General features: G+C 56.1%; 6 protein-coding genes across 6 annotated transcripts; 1 reads left to right on the plus strand and 5 right to left on the minus strand.

The window, feature by feature from the left end:
- Positions 1–5: 5 nt before the first annotated feature.
- Positions 6–3,690, plus strand: BDY17DRAFT_286593 (ABC transporter domain-containing protein). The gene is made up of 2 exons (XM_033732128.1): positions 6–2,976; positions 3,031–3,690. Exons 1-2 carry the CDS (start codon positions 74–76, stop codon positions 3,530–3,532), a joined length of 3,405 nt encoding a protein of 1,134 aa, XP_033586318.1. The 5' UTR covers positions 6–73; the 3' UTR covers positions 3,533–3,690.
- Positions 3,691–5,916, minus strand: BDY17DRAFT_304535 (uncharacterized protein). Its single transcript, XM_033734741.1, has one exon. It carries the CDS (start codon positions 5,723–5,725, stop codon positions 3,725–3,727), a length of 2,001 nt encoding a protein of 666 aa, XP_033586319.1. The 5' UTR covers positions 5,726–5,916; the 3' UTR covers positions 3,691–3,724.
- Positions 5,917–6,419: 503 nt separating this feature from the next.
- Positions 6,420–7,646, minus strand: BDY17DRAFT_235902 (lipolytic enzyme; the record flags this gene model as incomplete). The annotated part of the gene is made up of 1 exon (XM_033730294.1): positions 6,420–7,646. A coding segment is annotated over one exon (1,227 nt), but the record flags the coding sequence as incomplete, so codon positions are not given.
- A 919-nt stretch (positions 7,647–8,565) lies between these two features.
- On the minus strand, positions 8,566–9,534 carry BDY17DRAFT_327688 (uncharacterized protein; the record flags this gene model as incomplete). The annotated part of the gene is made up of 1 exon (XM_033737717.1): positions 8,566–9,534. The coding sequence occupies one exon, from the start codon at positions 9,532–9,534 to the stop codon at positions 8,566–8,568; it is 969 nt and encodes a 322-aa protein (XP_033586321.1).
- Positions 9,535–9,875: 341 nt separating this feature from the next.
- On the minus strand, positions 9,876–11,585 carry BDY17DRAFT_313496 (uncharacterized protein; the record flags this gene model as incomplete). The annotated part of the gene is made up of 1 exon (XM_033735715.1): positions 9,876–11,585. One exon carries the CDS (start codon positions 11,583–11,585, stop codon positions 9,876–9,878), a length of 1,710 nt encoding a protein of 569 aa, XP_033586322.1.
- A 501-nt stretch (positions 11,586–12,086) lies between these two features.
- On the minus strand, positions 12,087–17,698 carry BDY17DRAFT_356370 (MmgE/PrpD family-domain-containing protein). Its single transcript, XM_033738279.1, has 8 exons — positions 17,308–17,698; positions 15,882–17,252; positions 15,706–15,860; positions 14,012–15,638; positions 13,219–13,946; positions 12,885–13,151; positions 12,749–12,826; positions 12,087–12,682 (listed from the first exon to the last, which is right to left on the minus strand). Exons 1-8 carry the CDS (start codon positions 17,578–17,580, stop codon positions 12,283–12,285), a joined length of 4,899 nt encoding a protein of 1,632 aa, XP_033586323.1. The 5' UTR covers positions 17,581–17,698; the 3' UTR covers positions 12,087–12,282.
- Between the last annotated feature and the right edge of the window lie 209 nt (positions 17,699–17,907).

A 17,907-nucleotide genomic window follows, 5' to 3' on the forward strand; every position in this document is an offset into this window, starting at 1 on the left:
GACCAGATCCCTCCCGTTCACATCCCTTACCCTCTCCCTGTTCTTCTCCTTGGGGCGTCTTGATCGGGGTAGTATGAACGGAACATCTACCGCGGCCATGCCTCACCACGAATCCCCACCTACCGCGCCTGCCGTGGTCGTCACCAGCAAATCCGCCCCTCCCTCCGCCGACGACATTGACGAAATCACCCGACGAATCTACACCTCCAAGACCTCGCAAGAGTCACTAGACGCGGCATACACCCTGTCGGATGTCCTGCTCAACACTGTCGGCTTTCGAGGCCTCACAGCCTACGATATCCTCTCCGACATCCTCAAGGCCGCATCGGACAAAAAGAATGCGGCGCGCAGAGAAGGGGCCATGTTCGCGCTGGGCGCAATCTTTGAACGATTCCCCCCGAAGCAGAAACTCAGCGAAGTCATCTTTTTGCATCAGCAGCAAGGCCTGGTGGCTTGTGCGCTAGACGCATTGGCGGATAAAGTCGGCTCGGTCAAAGAGGGTGCGCGATATGCCCTCGATACCTTTTTCGCGCAGCTCTCTCCCGAGGCAAAAGTATTCGGCCTGCTGCCGCTGTTGGTCACGTATCTCGGCAAGTCGACGGGCAAATGGCAGGGTACTGTTGGCGCTTTCGAGCTGATTGGTCGTATGGCCGACCAAGCCAAGATCGGCACAGACTCGAGAGAAGCGGAACGAGAGAAGGATGTGCTGAGAGAGGCAATGGGCAAGAGATTGGAAGCGCTCATTCCCGTCGTGGAGATTGGCATGCACGATCTCAAGGCCGAGGTGTCGAAGCAGGCTATCAAGAGCATGGACAGTTTGACCACATTACTCCAGAACGATGATGTCGCTCCACGGATACCTCTGTTGGTGAAGAGCATGGAAGATCCGAGCACCGACGCTCAACAGAAGGCGATTCACGCTCTCAGCCAGACCACATTCGTGACGGAAGTCACTTCGCCCGTCTTGGCTATGGTGACTCCCATTCTCGAACGAGCGCTCAACACCCCGACTACGAGCCAGGAAGTCCTGCGACAGACGGTCGTCGTCATTGAGAACTTGACCAGGCTTGTACACGATCCAGTCGAGGCTAGGACGTTCTTGCCCAAGCTGAAGCCCGGTGTCAAGGCTGTCCGAGACCGCGCGTCGCTTCCCGAGGTCAGAGAAATCGGCAGGCGTGCTTACAATGTGATGAATAAAGCCATGGGCGAGCAAAACGATGTTTCCCTGGCCGCCATCGAGCGTGTGCTACCTGAGCATGTGCTAGCCGTCTTGGAGAAGGAGGTAAAGAATACTGGTGGTCTGCTCGGCTATCCCGGCGACAGCGAAGTCTGGACCTACGCAGAAGTGCTTCTGTCGCAGATTGTGGCGGAGGATGTGAACCAGCGGGCAATCGACCGAATCATCTCAAACACCACCCCGTACCTACAGCCCCTCATGGACAACGCGGAGACCGTTGGCAACAACGTGCACCAATTCTACGTCGAAGAAGACAATCGCAAGTTTGGCGCACCCATCAAAGCAGACGATGGTGAGGTCGAGATTGTGAACGCCGATTTCTCCCTTGGATATGGAGCCCGCCTTCTCCTCTCCCATACCAACCTGCGACTACTCAAAGGCCACCGCTACGGCCTGTGCGGTCGCAACGGAGCGGGCAAGTCTACGCTCATGCGGTCCATTGCGGAGGGCAAACTTGAGGGCTTTCCCCCACAGGACGTGGTGAAGACATGTTTCGTGGAGCACAACCAAGGTGAAGGCACTGACTTGACCATTGTTGAGTATTGTCTTCAAGACAAGGCCATCCAGGGCGAGGACGAGGAACACATCTCCAAAGTCTTGGAGGAAGTCGGTTTCACTTCCGGACCGAATGGTATGCAACAGCGCAAGGTCGGCTCGCTTTCCGGAGGGTGGAAGATGAAGTTGGGGCTGGCTCGTGCCATGCTCATGCGAGCGGATGTCTTCCTGCTCGACGAACCTACCAACCATTTGGATGTCACCAACGTCAAATGGCTGGAGGATTATCTCAAATCCCACACGGAAATCACATCACTCATCGTCTCTCACGACTCCGGCTTCCTTGACGAAGTGTGCACCGACATTTACAACTACGAAAACAAGAAGCTGATATGGTACCGCGGCAATCTGGCCGAGTTGGTGAAGAAGAAGCCCGATGCAAAGAGCTACTACACCCTCTCTTCCACACAGGTGCAGTTCAAGTTCCCGCCGCCCGGCATTCTGACGGGTGTCAAGAGCAACACTCGGAGTATCTTGCGCATGACGAATGCACACTTCACATATCCCGGTGCAGCGAAGCCGAGCTTGGCTGATGTATCAGCCGGCCTCACCCTCAGCAGCCGAGTGGCAATCATCGGTGCCAATGGTGCCGGTAAGAGTACTCTCATCAAGGTGCTGACGGGCGAAGTCATCCCGCAACAAGGCAAAGTCGAGAAGCATCCCAATCTGCGTATAGGCTACATTAAGCAGCACGCCCTTGAGCACGTGGAGATGCATCTTGAGAAGACCCCGAATCAGTACTTGCAATGGCGATACGCTCACGGCGACGATCGAGAGGTGCTCCTGAAGCAGACTCGTATCCTAACCGACGAGGACAAAATTCAGATGGAGACGCCCATCGATCTTGGTGATGGCAAAGGTCCCCGACTGATCGAGGCTCTTATCGGACGACAAAAGTACAAGAAGAGTTTCCAGTACGAGGTCAAGTGGTTGCACATGCTGCCCAAGTTCAACACCATGATTTCGAGAGAGACGCTGTTGGAGCGGGGTTTCCAGAAACTGGTGCAGGAATTCGACGACCACGAGGCTAGTCGAGAGGGCTTGGGTTTCCGTATTCTGGAGCCCAAGGTCATCTCGAAGCATTTTGAGGATGTGGGCATGGACCCCGACATTGCGAATCATACGCAGATCTCGGGGTTGAGTGGTGGGCAGAAGGTCAAGGTGGTGCTTGCTGGTGCCATGTGGTAAGTCTTGATGAAACCTCACAATTGTTGGCCATGTCTAACGCGACGCTACAGGAACAACCCGCACATCCTCATCCTCGACGAACCCACCAACTTCCTCGACCGCGACAGTCTCGGCGGCCTCGCAGCCGCCATCCGCGACTACAAAGGCGGCGTCGTCATGATTTCCCATAGCGAGGAGTTCGTCTCCGCCCTGTGTCCCGAACAATGGCACATTGCCGACGGCCGACTGACGCAAAAGGGCCATTTGGCCGTCAACCTCGATCGTTTCGACGACTCGCCTCGGCCGGGTAGTTCGCTCGCCAGCTCTGCTTTCGCATCCTCTAACGTCTCTTCTGCTGTGAGCAGTGCGCAGGGAACGCCATCTGGTTCTGGCGCGCAGAGTGAGGCGGAAGGCGGCCCGCAGGAGGAGATGAAGTTCCGCGCGAGGAAGAAGAAGAAGATGACGCGGGCGCAGCAGAAGGAGCGGGAGGTTAGGCGTCGCTTGAGGCATATTGAGTGGTTGAATAGTCCCAAGGGGACGCCGCATCCGCCGGATACGGATGATGATGAGTGATGCGTTTGCTTTTTCGCTTTGGTTCTGTACATGATGCCCGCTGGGGCTGTATGCAAGGGAAGCGCGGCGTTTGGTTGAGGGGAAGTCTTCTTCTTCGAGGATGGGGCACGAATAATAGAGCATTCGGTTGCGTTTGAAGGGATTTGCATAGCAGGCGTCTCATAATCATCACGTATGCCCGTTACATCTTTTTCACAACTTCGGCCTCCCCGCCTTCTCCTCCTCAATCCGTCGCCACATCCGCCGAGTATCAACCATCATCCCGAACAAATGCTCCATCCTGTTCCCGCTCATCTCACTCCCCTTTCCACCCTCTTCAAACAGCGCCTCGTACGGCTCCTTTTCCGCTCGCGCCAGAGCACTATCCATTTCGTACTCCGTGAAGCCATACGCAGTCATAATCTCCTCCAAGTGCTCACTCGCCAACGCCTCTATAGCACTTCTCTCCGCCTGCCGAAGCAATCCCCGCTGCACGCTCGAAAGCGGCAAAGCAGTAGCAAGAGTAGCATGATGCGGCTTCTGCAGCACCGACAAAGAAAAGACGTCAAACAGCGCGCGCACCGCCTCCGTGAATGCCGGCTTAGGCCGTCGCTTCTCGAGATCGCGAAGCAGAGCTTCGAATCCGTTCCAGTACACCATGTCGCCGTGCGCCATTGTCAGCGCGTGGCTGCTGTAGCTCGTGTCGTGCCCTGCTTCTGTGTCGGCTATGTGTTGGCTCACGAGCGACACGAGGCGCTCTTCTAGCGCCCAGCGTTGGACTTCTGGACGCAGCCAGTCGGATTGGGCTGTGAGTTTGGGCGGGGAGAGGGAGTTGCGGTTCCGGAGTTTGGAGAGGTAGGAGAGGGTCGGGAGCGAGGACTCCGTCTTGTTGCGCCAGTGTTTGAGGATGGCGCGCGGGACTTGTTTGCCTATCACGTAGTTGTCGCCTTCGTAGGTCAGGGCATTCACCGCGTTGCCGTACATTCTTCCGAAGCCGGCGAGAGCGTGGTACCCGTGGCCGCCGCACATGATGCGGCACGTCTCGATGCCGTGGGCGGTGATTTCCGTGCTGTACACTTTCGCCCCGACGGTTTGCAGGTGGAAGTCTTCGAGCTGCGAGAAGTCGCCTGTGCGGATGTTGGCGCTGGAGTAGTCGTCGTAGGCTTGTTTGATGCGTTGGCCTACGAGGACGAGGGCGGTGGCTTGCGCGAGAAGCGGGATGAGGCGGTGTTGCACGCTGGCGTAGTCGATGACCGTCGTCTCTGCTGCTTGGGAAGGGGCCTTTTTGAATTGCTTGCGGTAGCTGGTGTAGTGGTATGCCACCGCGACGGGTTTGAGCAGATCCCAACCCGTGCACTCGGCCATGATGGCGCGCACAGTGACCATGGAGCCGTAGCTGTGGAGTTCGTTCTTTGGCTTCACGTACGTCCCATCTTGCAGCACTTGCGCGTTGCGCGCGAGCATTTGCGATCGCGGCACGCGGACGTGGTGGAATTGCATGGCGCCGTTATCCGTCCCGAGCATGCCCTGGAAGGCTTTGGGGCCGAGTTCGTAGATTTCTACGCCGGGCATGAGGCGCTGAGTGTCCAGATCGCGGATCTGAGTGAAGAAGAGATGATTGCCGTACTCCTTGCCGTCGATAATGAGGCGCGCCACGACGAGAGAATGCGTAGCCCAGACGCCCGTCGCGCCAATCCAGTACTTGGTACTACTCAGCGTCGGCGAATCAATAACAAACTCATCCGCCTCGCGATCAAACGTCGCCGTCGTCTCAATGCCCCTCACATTCGACCCATGCCCGAGTTCCGTCTGCGCATACGACCCGAAAATCTCAAACCGCTCGGCCTTGGGGATCCACTCGGCCTTCTGCTCGTCGCTCGCCTGGCGCTCCAGGTTGGACAGGAAAATGCGGAACTGCGGCTGCACGGGCAGGAAGTTGTCGGTTTCGCGCACGGCGTCGAGGAACTGCGTGTGCGACCAGTTGTGCGTGAGTTTGAGGCGGATGAGTTCGCGTGCTTGCAGGGCTGAGCGGGTCCACGCGTCTTTGCGGGCGAGGGAGGGAAGGACGATGTCTTTTTTGCTGAAGATTGGGTTGGAAGTGAAGGCTGCGAGTATAGCTTTGCGCCGGGCGAATTTCTCTGCGCCCCAGAGGAAGAGGGTGAAGGGTGTTTCGATGGGTTCTTTGGGAATGTGGCGTTGGTCTGGGCGAGGCATTGTGAGAGTAGGCTGGTCGACACGAGGATGATAGACTTGTCTGATCAGGCAGGGGTCGTTTGGTATTCAAGCAGCAAGTCTGGTTGGGTTCATTTGTTAATGTTGGGTTGCCTAAAGGGAAGTGGTGATGTAGTCGTCGAGCATTCGACGTTCAATCGAAGGTCGTCCCCGGCTTCGGACCTCGGATGTGGCAGAATCAACTTCACTCCATCTCGAGAACACTCCGGCGGATGAACTCACAAACACCTCACCAAAGCAATTGGGGTTCTAAATGTGTTTTTAATTGTTTTAACTCTCTAGCATCAGGTAGGTAGCAATGCCTCCCTCATCTCCCCATCAGCCTCGAGAACTTCAACCTTCCGACTCTGCAGCTTGAACGCCCACTTGGCCAGCCTCAGACTCGGCAAATCGATCAGCTTCGTGACGACTATTGCAAGCCACAGTGTGAGCGGGAGCAGAACGACGTGAGGCAGACGAGTTTTCAGCTCGGGCGCCAAGGGCCCGCATCGGAAATGGCCCGGCCAGGCCGTGCAAGCGACGAACCACGACCTGGCGTTCACCTTTCTCCCATCTGGCGATGCGAATGGCGACAGCACTGATGTCGAACATCTTGTAGCCCGCAAGCCCCCTCAGCCTCAGTGGGCGACCGTACATCGTCTGGCGTAATGTACGGCTGCTACCCATGGTAATAGGCTCCATCAAGCAGCCTCTCGAAGGCGTCCAGCGGGAAAACATCCGCCATCGCATCCATCCCAGCGAGGCTAGGGTGTAGACAATCCTCTCCCTGGTATTCTGGCCTGGACTCGGTGGTATTGCTGGGATTTCGCAACGTCTCGTCAAAGTCCACCATGGCGTCGAAGTCCGTCGTATTGCGAATCCACCGGTTCACTTTCAACCTCTCCACCTCTGAGGGTGGCCGATTCGCTCCTCGCCATGGGCGTTCGGCACTCACGCATGAGAATGGTTTGAGTGTCGCGCCGAACACGAAGACGTCCGCTGCGTGCAGCCGGGCTATCATCTGCTGGAATTGAACAATCGTGCGCAACGATGTTCTTCCTCGCGTAATGTCGAGGAGTCCCTCCACGATCACAGCGAATTTGATCCCGCTAATCGCAATTGCATCGCTGTCCAGGCGGGCGTTGAGGTTCGGTGCTCGTATATCGTCGTCGATTAATCGGTTGCCGCGCACCGCTTGGTTGAGGACGCTGAGCTTTTGCAGACCAGCGTTCGGACTCTGTTGCAGGCGGCGGAATAAGCGATTCGTCCATCTGAGATCCGAATCAATGGGCGCAGCGGACACGTCAGTGATGCTGTCGCCGAACACCACGACGGCATGGTGGTCCAACGGCTTCCACGCTTCCACGGCGCTCAAGAAGTACCATGAAATCGGAGTGTCGGCCATCCGCGTCTGGGGTACAGTCGGTGCTGCCACGGAGTCTCCTTCCACAATCCAGGTGCGCGTCCTTGCGACCATGTGGCAGGTGACTGTGTCCGTCTCCTGGCCCCTGCTGATGTACAGGCTGATAGTAATGGTCGAGTCATTCGGGATGGGAAACGCCACGGGATCGGAGATCATCTGTCCTCCCGCGGGAATGATTGTGCTGGGCCGGCCGGCGAAGCTCAATTGCTGAAGCGACGCCGGTTCAATTGTCGGCGAACCTGACCGCGTCATCTTGCCCACCACTTCCTCGAGGGCGGGCAGAGCAATGGTGACCCTGTCAATTTGCACCTCGACGCCCACAAAAGCATTCGACAGCCGGATACGGAGATCATCCCCTCCGAGCGTCAAGCGAACGGTCTGTCGAATCGTCGCATTCTCGAACGCAACGCCATCGTCGCTGTAAAAGGCTTGGGGGATGTTGGCCCTCGCCGGACAGCCCTGCTGCGCCGAGCTCCATGTCGTCACCCAGTGGCTCCCATGATTGTACACAGTCGCCGTCGAGCCTGGAATGCGGATGCCCTGTGGTGTGGTGAACTGCGCGATGAGCACGAAAAACACGGCCAAGGCGGCGATGATCAACAGGCTGGTGGAGGCGATTTGCGACAGGAAGCGTGTCGACGTGCGCCCTTCCGAGCGATAGCCTTTTAGTAACATGGTGGAGCTTTGTTGCTTATGCGCTCTTAGTAATTTCCGTAGGGCTTGGAGTGCGTCAAGGCTGGTGATCTCCGGTAAATGCAGGCTGGCATGGCGAGATGGGTATCATTGGTCGTGTAATTCCGCAGGTTGCTTGAGAAGAGCAGCAGTTCCTCACACAATCTTTTTGCAGCATCGATGTTCTGTTATGCTACCATCAGCCCGAAAAGCGAAAGTCTCTGCCTGAAGAAAAGAAGACGTAATCAAGAAACAACTTCTTTCCGTTGGAAACCAGCCAGACCACCTTGGCATCGATACCCAAACTGCCACGCAAGCTGAAATCGCTTAACGGCCAAACAAGCATTGATCATCCCGGCAGCTGGCGGTGTTTCATCAGTGTAAGCGACCATGCCGACCCAAGCAATTCTCTACACGTCTGCCGACCCGCGAATGGGCGGCCGCGCTGCGATCGGCAACCTACACCCTTGCGGCGGATGTCGCTTGCTCGTATGCGTGCGCCTGCAATTGCCTGTTATATTGCGGAGCTCGCTATTCTTGTTACAGTTGCGGAAGCACTTTTAGATGGAGAGGTATGTAGAGGGAACTTGGTTGATGATGTAGCCTTGTATTCTGCTGCGTTATCCATGTCTTCTGCACTGTCTCCTTCAAACTTCATCCGGCATCGTGTTTGCCCTCGGAACATTTAATCGACCAATCTAGCTAGTCTTCCATCCGTCGCGTAGACGTCCCATTCTCACGGATCTCCTCAATCCCACAACTCAGGCTGCTCCGCGCACGAAAGCAACCACATCAGCACCTCAGGGTCATCCTCACACATGTAGCGGTGAGTAAAGTCCCACATGTCCACGGCACTATCGAACGTGTGCGCGAAAGCGAGGTAGCAATTCATGCATCCGATTTCCATCACTGCCCCGGCGAAGACGACGAGCATGTGCACCCATTGCGTCGTCCTCTTGAGTCGATTGAGAAGCTGGTGGGGCGTAGGATGGGACTGAGCTGTCTTCTCGATGGTGTTGATGGGGTGCTGAGCTGTGGTCTTGATGGATTGGAAGATTGGATCTGAGGCCGAATGATTTAGTTGTATGTCTGGCATGGGAGGGGTGAGAGGACAGAGGAAGGACTGACCGAAGCAAGCAGAGCGAAATCCAACTATGAAGTTCTTGAACATCAAGAACCGTTGCTTGGCGACGGGGAGCCGTTGCTCAACGTAGATGAAGAGCCGATGCTTGACGATAGGCAGATCATGCTTGACGAACACGGAGATACAGTCGATGAATTCAACCCAAGGTTTGACGACAAATTGCAAGGCAAGAGCGATGGTGCTTATGCCGGCCAATAGCGCCAGAGACCACGCTTCCATCTCAGAGGTGTGGGCGAGGATGTCCTTGTGAGCTTGTGAATCGAGGAAACCGTCGCGGGTGTGGATGAGGTACTGCTGGCAAGTTTTGCTGGTGGCCTCGGAGATGCAGAACGCGAGGAGGCATGCAAGCACAGTCGTTCTGAGGGTATTGATCTGTTGATGAAGGCGGTCGGTGAGTCCCTCGCTATGCGCGGCAAGGCTGGCGAGAAGGATGATGGTCGGAAAGATGGCGAATGAGAGGAAAGAGAGCCAGATGCTGCACTTGATGATCGTGCACAGGGTCGACTGGGTATCCGTAGGCATTTGGATGTTTGGAGTGAGGAGCTCGACGAGCCAGCTCAAGGCGTGCAGCATGCTGAGGTGTTGCTGGAATGTTGATCTGTGTTGCTGTGTATGTGCGAGTGTTGTGAGAGAAGAAGATTAAGAGAAGGACACAGAAAGAAGCAAGATGTATACACGTTGAGAGGTGACTGACCAGCAGCCGTGAAGGAACAGACAGAGCGTATTTTGCATCAGGACCCGAGACACAGTCTTCAACTCTCGCCGCCTCTAAGACATGCCAGTGACGCTAGTACGTTCAAGCCTGGTCCAAGGCTTTGTCCTCCAGCAGTTCTGTTCATGAGCCCGTGAGACCATGAGAGTCACGGTAAGCTGCATCTAACCCAGGGGCTTGTTTGACTTGGTCCCGTCCTGTCTTATTCTCTCGTATCGACATGGAAGACAACGTACTCCGACTTGGGATCGATTGCGCCAAAAGTTCCATCTGATCGAATGCCGTAGTGATGTCTCTTCTCCTTCTGATCCAGCCTATGCAGCCGCTTGCCATTAGTCAGGTGGAAGAACATATCCGGCGCGTAGAGGAGATCCGGTCGCAGCAGTCCGCCTTCCGTCCACTCGTCGAACCACCATCGTAGGAATGCGGAGCGGTGAGTCGAGCAGCCCACGCTCGTACCAGTAGGCACAAAAGTCGAGCGGTTGGCTTCGGCTGATGTATCCCTCTCCACAATCGTATGCTCGAACTTCTCGAGGTTCCACTGCCGTAGAGACTCTCGGACAACCATCCGGCCGGCTTGGTTTAGCATAGCGGGGAAAAGGGTGAAGTAGTCGTCTAGAATCTCTTTGTAGAGGAGCATGGCATTGTCGCCAGTCAGACGCGGGAGTTGGCTCTTGGAGAGACCGCCGACGATTTGGCCTAGACTCCACGCCCCCGAAGAGGAGGATGCCGGGAGATTTAAACGCCGGGCGAGCTTGGCTACAAGGAAGCGCCTGTATGTTGGGATGAGTTGGCGTAAGACATGTATTTGCCGAGCGGCGATGAAAAGGGCGCCGTCGAGGACAGTCGTGTCGGTTTCGAGGGTGCGCAGGTATAGAAGTAGTGGCTCGTATTCCGGCCCGAGGGGCTCCATTCGAGATAGATCCCATAGTGTAGAGTAGAGCATCTTCCTAACAGGCCCGAGACACGTGTGCGCCGCGTCGTGAAGGCGTGATTCCGGTATGTTGAGATCCGCTACGAACTGAGGCCCAATTTCGCTGTTGACTATCTTCAGGAACTCCACGAACGACCGATGTAGATGGTCGACAGGGGGTCGCAATTGACATTGGGGGCGAAACCGGGACCAAAGACTGCGTCCGCAAGCAAGTTCCGTCACGAGCGAGTCTCGGTATTGGGTGTAGCCTGTAGGCACACCCAGTCGTTTCGTCAGATATTGCGCGTAGTCCTCTCGCAAGACACTCCGCGCCCCTTTGGTTTCGGAAGCTAATGTCTTGAGCTTGTAAAACGTCGATTCCAGTCTTGGGTCGTCTTTGAAGAGATCAAGCATGTCGTACATGTCGCCTTTTGGGTCAACTTCGGTCATCCGGCCGCCGAGGATGTCGTGAAGGAGCGAAGATGCGGGTTGAAGGGCACGCGAAACGCTTAGCCGCTGGCCACGCGGTGGGATGCCATTGGGATTGCCGTGGACCTGACATGAAGGGAGGACAGAGAATTCCGGAGGTCGAAAGAAGTAGGAGGACATGAACAATGTCAGAGCGACCAGAATAGTTCCTAGCACGCGCCGGTGTAGAAGCGAGGGAAAATGGACTGGGCGAGGTGGAAGATCTGCAACTTCTGGCTCACGGCCATCGTCGTCGTCATGCGGGTCATCTCCGGCATTTGATGCGTCATCTGAGCTGGATGGAGTTCGCAGAGAGGATCCGCTGCTACTGGAGCCTCGTCTTGCCCTGTAGTCTGCAGGATCTAACGGCCATGACCAGCTACGGGGTTGGCGCGGAGGAGGGGAAGACAGGCGGAGTAGGATGCTCGGGGGTGTTGGTGGTGGTGACGGAGATGGCGGTGGCGGTAACTGAGGGAGAGGAGCTGCAGGAGCTGCCGCTGCTGCTTTCGCTCGACTGCGTGTTAGGACCATTCTTTCTATTTTGGGCGAGGCTTGGTATCGTCGTGCGAATCAGATTGAGAAGACTGAAGAGCATTCAAAAGCGTTGAGAAGAGAAGCGAGGAAAGGCATTGAGGAACGCTGAACAGCAAAAGCATTGGAAAGTGTTTTCTATTGTTGAACATCGCGGTGAAAAATGACAATGGGCAAGTGACAATGAAATCTTCATTCCAGCTTGTGCGGAGCAACCACCTTCCATTCCAGGGCTTGCACTGCATGCCGCCAGCGACAATGGGTTCAGGTTTGCTCTGGAGACCTAGCATTTGCACATATGTGGATTCAGGATAGGCCATGAGAGTCATGGAAGCGGCGTGGATGTGTACTTGGCCCGTTTGTGCGGGCAGACTTTGGCCAAGACCATCGTGCGTGGACCATCAGATTCAATGCGACGGGCAGCTGTGAGCATCGCGCAGCAACCGAGCCCAGATGTACTCAATAGCATCGTGAAAACAAGTGAAGTTGAATGTGGGAAATCTCGTTGTTGTGCATGCAGGTTTAAACTAGGTCGGCAGCGCATGTCGGGCCGCGCCGCTAGCTTCACTAGCTCTGACGCCTTGACGCCTTTTCGAGGCAAGAGCGTTTGCCGCAGCCTTGAACTCTATGAGCAGTTACACCTGTTTGCCTCCACCACTCCGAAAAAGATTCAGGATAAGAGCCAACGGCTCTGGCTCTATAAGTTCGTAGCGGCCTGATCGAGCTTGTCGAGGGCAGCGCGGAGCCTCCCAAAAGTCGGCGGGATTGGCATCTCGTTGACGGCGGCGTTGACGGCGTTCATGTCGACATTGCAGTGCCGTCCGTAGAACGCGAGTTTTTCGACGCAATCTCGTTGCAGAACGGCATCTTCAACGGCAGGGACATCGTACCCATAATCTCCAAAGTCGTCAATAAGCTCGTAGCGATTGAGGTGAGCTACTTTGGACAGCGATGTGCCGGCAGGGGCAACGTAGCCAGGCAGGAGGCGGCAGTGGCGGTTGGCATCGGTAAAGACATCAGAGTTGGGGGTGAGCATGCATGTGATCCGTTCGTTCATCAGAATGGCTTCACCGAGGTATCCCGAGAGGAGGACCCTGCTGTATGAAGGCATTAGCAGTCTCGCTAGCTGTTTTGACTGACTTCTTGACATCAGTGTATCGTACCATTGGCCGCCATTCTTGGAGTCGTAGCAAAGCACGGGTACGGTAGCTGTGATTGGCTCAGCATTTGGTGTTGCAGCTCTGTATCCCGTCAGTTATAATTATAAGAATAAACGAGAGAGATATGGCTAGTACAGACAGTCGGCTTGCAGCACGCTGGACGGCAGGATCTCTTGCCAGGAATTTGGTGACGATCCGCTGGGATGGAGTGCGTTTGAAGAAGAAAAGGACGTCGTAGAGGGGACCTTCATTAGCGGCCAGTGGAGTGTGCGTCTCAGATTTCAACTGTGCTCGCGGAACACGAATGGACTCCGACATAATTTCATGCCTGCTCTGCTCGAGCGGAGAGAGGGACGAAATGCTTGATGGCTCAAACCCGTCGATAGTGAGGTCTGGAATGGGGAAACTACGTCGGTGCAGAAAGCGACTGGTAAGTAGTGAAGTATAGGAGGGAAAAAAGATGGGGAGCCTACCCAGCGTAATGGACGATGAAGACATCCTCGCGGTCGACAGCCTTTTCCTTCTGGAGCCACCCAGTGTACACAGTCACTGCTTCCAGAGTTCTCTGCCGTCTTCCAACTGCAACCAGTCGACAAGCACGGTGAGAGAGGCTCATGGTGAATTCTAGAGCACTCCTGGGTACTTCGCATCTTATTCCTATCCTAAACTCGCAAACCCTATCTCGATGGTCGATTCGATGAGCATGTCGCTCGAAGGCGCTAAAGTACTCGCGCAGGATGGCAGCCTGGCGAGACGTAGGCTTGTATGCGACTAGGATCTCGTCGCCGCTCGCAGTCACATTCATTTTGGGAAGAAGATGGCTTGCTTGCTGAATGAATGGGAAGAGTACAGTCAGTGAATGGCGGAAGTAGAGAATGGGAAGAGTGCAAGGATATGGAGGGTCTGTTTGTTGGATGTATGTGAAGAGTGTAGCCAGCGAAAGTTGGAAGAAGAGACTGGGACGCGTCGTTATTGAAGAGTCGTGCTTCCTCAAATAAGGCGCGCGGATGCGGCAAGAGCGACTTATTTGCGAAGGCTGTGGAGACTGGATATGACAACCACGAGACTGCCCGGCTCCAGTGGTAACCCTATCGTACATGTACCACCTGCAGTCCTCCACGGACGTGATGGGGTCCAGAGGCATATGGTGATTGGCATAATCGTGAGAGCTCACTCGTCGTCGCCAAATCAGAGCTTGTTCCTCCGTCGAACCGATGTCCACACTTGCACATCTGCGTGCCCATGCTCCGGAAAGAAGTCGCCTACCAACTTCTTCTTCACCACTTTTCCCGTTGCATTCTTGGGAATCGCCGGCACGACTCTCAGCAACGTCGGCATTTTGTACGAGGCCAACGAGCTCCTCAGATCCTCCCGTAGCTCGTCAATACTCAGCCGTGTCCGAACGTCTTCCCTGAGCACAATCGCCGCAGCAACTCGCTGTCCGTACTCTTCATCCTGTACTCCAACCACAACCACCTCCGACACATATTCAAGTCCAAGAATCTCGCGCTCAATGTCGAGAGCGGAGATCTTATACCCTCCACTCTTGAGAATATCAATAGACGCCCGACCTTCAATGAAATACCACCCCTTCTCCCTCCTCGCAATATCGCCCGTTTTGTAATACCCGTCCGCATCAATAGCATTCCTCGTAGCCGGCTCATCAGTCAAGTACTTCGAAAACAACACCGCATTCCGAATCAGAATCTCCCCCTCATCGCCATTCGACAACTTGACATCCGCCCCAGGACTCTTCATCCCAACAGAGCCATCCGGCACACCCTGTTCCAACAACCACGGCGTAACAGTCAGCGCATTCCCAAACTCCGTACCCCCATACCTCGTCAGAATGCCCCTGCCATCCCGCAAAGCAGTCCACTTCGCCTGCAGAGGTCTCGGCAGCGCCGACGTCCCGCAAAGCATGGCTCGGATCCGGCGGACGCCTCGCACGTACTCGCCCACTTCTGGTCGCGACGCCAGCGTGCGCTCGTAGTACTGCATCAGCCGCATGTACATTGTCGGCACGCCGCTGAAGAAGTCGAGATCGGCGCGGCGGATGCGCTCCCAGGTCCAGGCTGCGTCGAAGCCGCCGCTGCGGAACTCGATGCAGCCTCCGCTCCAGAGGAAGGGGAGGAGAGTTACTGTTATTCCCGTGGCGTGGTGCACAGGTAGGGTATGCAGCACGACATCACCCTCTCGAATGCCGTGCTGATCTGAGAAGAGAGTCGCAACGTCGTAAAGGCAGCCTCGCCTCCTGACACCGCCTTTGGGTGGACCAGTCGTGCCGGACGTAAACAGCACGAAGCCAGGCTTGTTAAGATCCATGTAGCGGTCCGAAGAGATGTGCAGCCTTTCGGGCGCCAGACAGGGTTGCAGCACGTGCGGTTTGATCCCAAAGCACCGGAAATACCTTTCACTGCTTTTGTTGATGGTAGTCTCCAGCTCACTCCCGAGCTTTGAGCAGCTGGCGGATGTGAGCACCGCTACGGCGCGGGACTGCGTGGCGAAGTAAGTAGCCTCTTTAACCGGAAGTTCAGGCGAGATGGGCACAACAGCTACTCCCAGAGCGACCAGAGCGAGGAACCCGACGGTGAATTCATACCCCGCGTGTCCGAGGAGCAGGATGTACACCTCGTCTTCGCGATCGATGCTGCCGATGATATCGGGACGCAGCCGGCGTCGCAGGACATTGCGGAGGTGGAGTACGTCTGTTAAGAGCTGGGCGTAGGTGGCGGTGTAGTTGAATGTAAGGTCGCGGCATGCCACGAGAGGTTTGTGGGCTAGGCGCACGAGCTTGCTGAAGAGGAAGAAGTTTGGCAGGACGTTGGCGCCGGTGTGTTTGGGGGAGAAGTCGCAGCGGTCGAAAGTGGAGGAGGATGTCATTGGAAGCGCGCTATTGGAGTGGCCGGATGTCAGAACATCAAGACAAGGCGGTGATCAATAGGTAGTATGTGCCGCACGAAGCGATCTCGGACTTTCCTATTTGGGGAATGGCAGCTTTCCCTCGACGCTTGATCACGTTCAGAGTCAAGTAAAAATTACAGTCGTACAGACCAATCGCCTTGCCAGAATAGACATACACCTCGCTATCGACACTGACAAAAACTTCCTCCATCTACAAAATCTTGTCCTTGACAAACAAATCCATATACTCATGCACGGGCATGGCATACAGCTTCTTGGGGTCGTTGCCCAAATCGACCAGCTTCTGCACATGCTCCTTGCTGAAATGCGGCTCAATGTGGCGCTTGAACTTGGCGAGGATCTCCGGCTTGGCCTCCTCTCTTCGCAGCCGGTGGCCGAGCGGCGCCTCGACGACCTCCTCATCCAGCACCGTGCCGTCCTTCAGCTTGATGGTGAGGGCGTTGCTGATGGTGCGCTTGTCCGGGTTGTGGTAGTCTTCGGTGAACTTGGGGTCCTCCACACACTTAATCTTCTTGCGCAGCTCCTCGACGATCGGCGAGTTGGCCGCCTCGCTGTCGTCGCTATAGTCGCTGGCCTCCAGGCGGTTGTAGACGAACATGACGGAGCACATGTACTGCACGCAGTGGTCGCGGTCGGCGTAGTTGTCCATCTTCTTGAATTGCTTGTCGATGATGCGGATGCAGGCCTCGTGCGTGCGGTTGGTGATTTCTTCAATATCCTCGACAGTCTTGCCCATCTCCTTCAGCTTCTTGTTCAAGCGCTGCGCCGCTTCGATGGCGGTTTGAGAGTGGAACTCGGCGGGGTAGGAGACTTTGAACAGCACGTTCTCCATCACGTACGAGCCGTAGGGGCGCTGGAACTGGAAGGGCTTGCCCTTGAAGTTGACGTCGTAGAAGCCCCAGGTAGGAGTGGAAAGCACGCTGGCCATGCCCTTCTCGCCCTTTAGCACCTTGAAGCAGAGGTTGACGGCACGCTCGCAAGCGTTGCCGGCCGCCCACGACTTGCGGGACATGGCATTGGGGGCGTGACGGTAGGTGCGGAGGTCCTGCCCGTCGGCCCAGGCGTGAGAGATGGCATCACGAGTGCCAGTCTCGTCCAGGCCGAGCATCTGAGACACAACGGCGGTGGAGGCGACCTTGACGAGGACGACGTGGTCGAGACCGACCTTGTTGAAGCTGTTCTCCAGCGCCATGCAGCCCTGGATTTCGTGCGCCTTGACCATGGCCTCCAACACATCCTGGACCGTGAAGATCTTGCCGCCGTTGAGCTTGCCAGCACCTCCGGCCGAGTTGGCGCGGTTGATGTAGTCGGCTGCTGACAAAATGGCGCCGAGGTTGTCCGAGGGGTGTCCCCATTCCGCAGCGAGCCAGCAGTCGTTGAAGTCGAGCCATCGAACCATGGCACCAATGTCAAAGGCACCTTTTACGGGGTCGACAGTGTAGGGGGTGCCGGGCACGCGAGTGCCATTGGGAACGACGGTGCCGGGGACAATGGGGCCCAAGAGGTTTCGGCACGAGGGGAATTCGAGGGCTTTGAGGCCGCAGCCAATGGTGTCGAGGAAGACGAAGCGAGCAGTGTCAATCTGGCGAGGTTGTTAGTGCACGGCGTATACCGTTATTGCGGCAAGCTCTTCATACCGCCAGGTCGGAATCGATCTTGGTGTTGTGGATGTAATCGGCCATGTCCTTGATTTCCTTGTCGAACTCTTGCACCTCGTTGGAGGCTGGGGCCGCCGACTGGGTGGCATTAGTGGCGGACAACATCCTGGTGGCTTGCAAGGGTTGGAATCGGGCTGCTTGAGGTTGGAAGGACTTTTGGGCGAGGAAGGCTGAGGCTCGGAGGGGGGTTCGGGATCGCTGGACGGTGCGAGACACGGAACGAATGGCACCACGAGCTGCGAGAGAGGACATGGCGAGGACTCAGAGGGTCATGCGAGGTGTCTGTGTGTGGACAGAGCGAGTGTGCATGCGCCTGAACAATTCGAGCGGGGGGAAAACAATAAAAGTGATGAGCTTGGATGAAGCTCGTGAGAAAAGGTGCTGCTCCGAGTTTAACCGAGGACGGCGAAAAGTCAATGCAAGTTGCCGACGTGCACGGCCCCGCATTCGCTGCTGACTGTACATCCCACCTCACCTGCATGCCTGCTCCGTCATCACTTCCAATCAATCAATGCTTGGGAGAAGGAAGAATGCTCTGGCCAAGAGGATTCGGGTATTCCTCCGTGCGGAAGATCATGT

This window comes from Neohortaea acidophila (assembly GCF_010093505.1).
Source record: "Neohortaea acidophila strain CBS 113389 unplaced genomic scaffold BDY17scaffold_11, whole genome shotgun sequence".
In the NCBI taxonomy this organism is placed as follows: domain Eukaryota; kingdom Fungi; phylum Ascomycota; class Dothideomycetes; order Mycosphaerellales; family Teratosphaeriaceae; genus Neohortaea; species Neohortaea acidophila.

Coding starts and splice junctions, on each gene's coding strand:
- BDY17DRAFT_356370 (XM_033738279.1), bottom strand. CDS start 17,580: ATGTCCTCTCTCGCAGCTCGTGGTGCCATTCGTTCCGTGTCTCGCACC. Junction 15,639..15,705: donor GGAAAGTCCGAGATCGCTTC/GTGCGGCACATA, acceptor CCACTCCAATAG/CGCGCTTCCAATGACATCCT. Junction 13,152..13,218: donor TTCATCGTCCATTACGCTGG/GTAGGCTCCCCA, acceptor GCACCGACGTAG/TTTCCCCATTCCAGACCTCA.
- BDY17DRAFT_286593 (XM_033732128.1), top strand. CDS start 74: ATGAACGGAACATCTACCGCGGCCATGCCTCACCACGAATCCCCACCT. Junction 2,977..3,030: donor GTGCTTGCTGGTGCCATGTG/GTAAGTCTTGAT, acceptor GCGACGCTACAG/GAACAACCCGCACATCCTCA.
- BDY17DRAFT_304535 (XM_033734741.1), bottom strand. CDS start 5,725: ATGCCTCGCCCAGACCAACGCCACATTCCCAAAGAACCCATCGAAACA.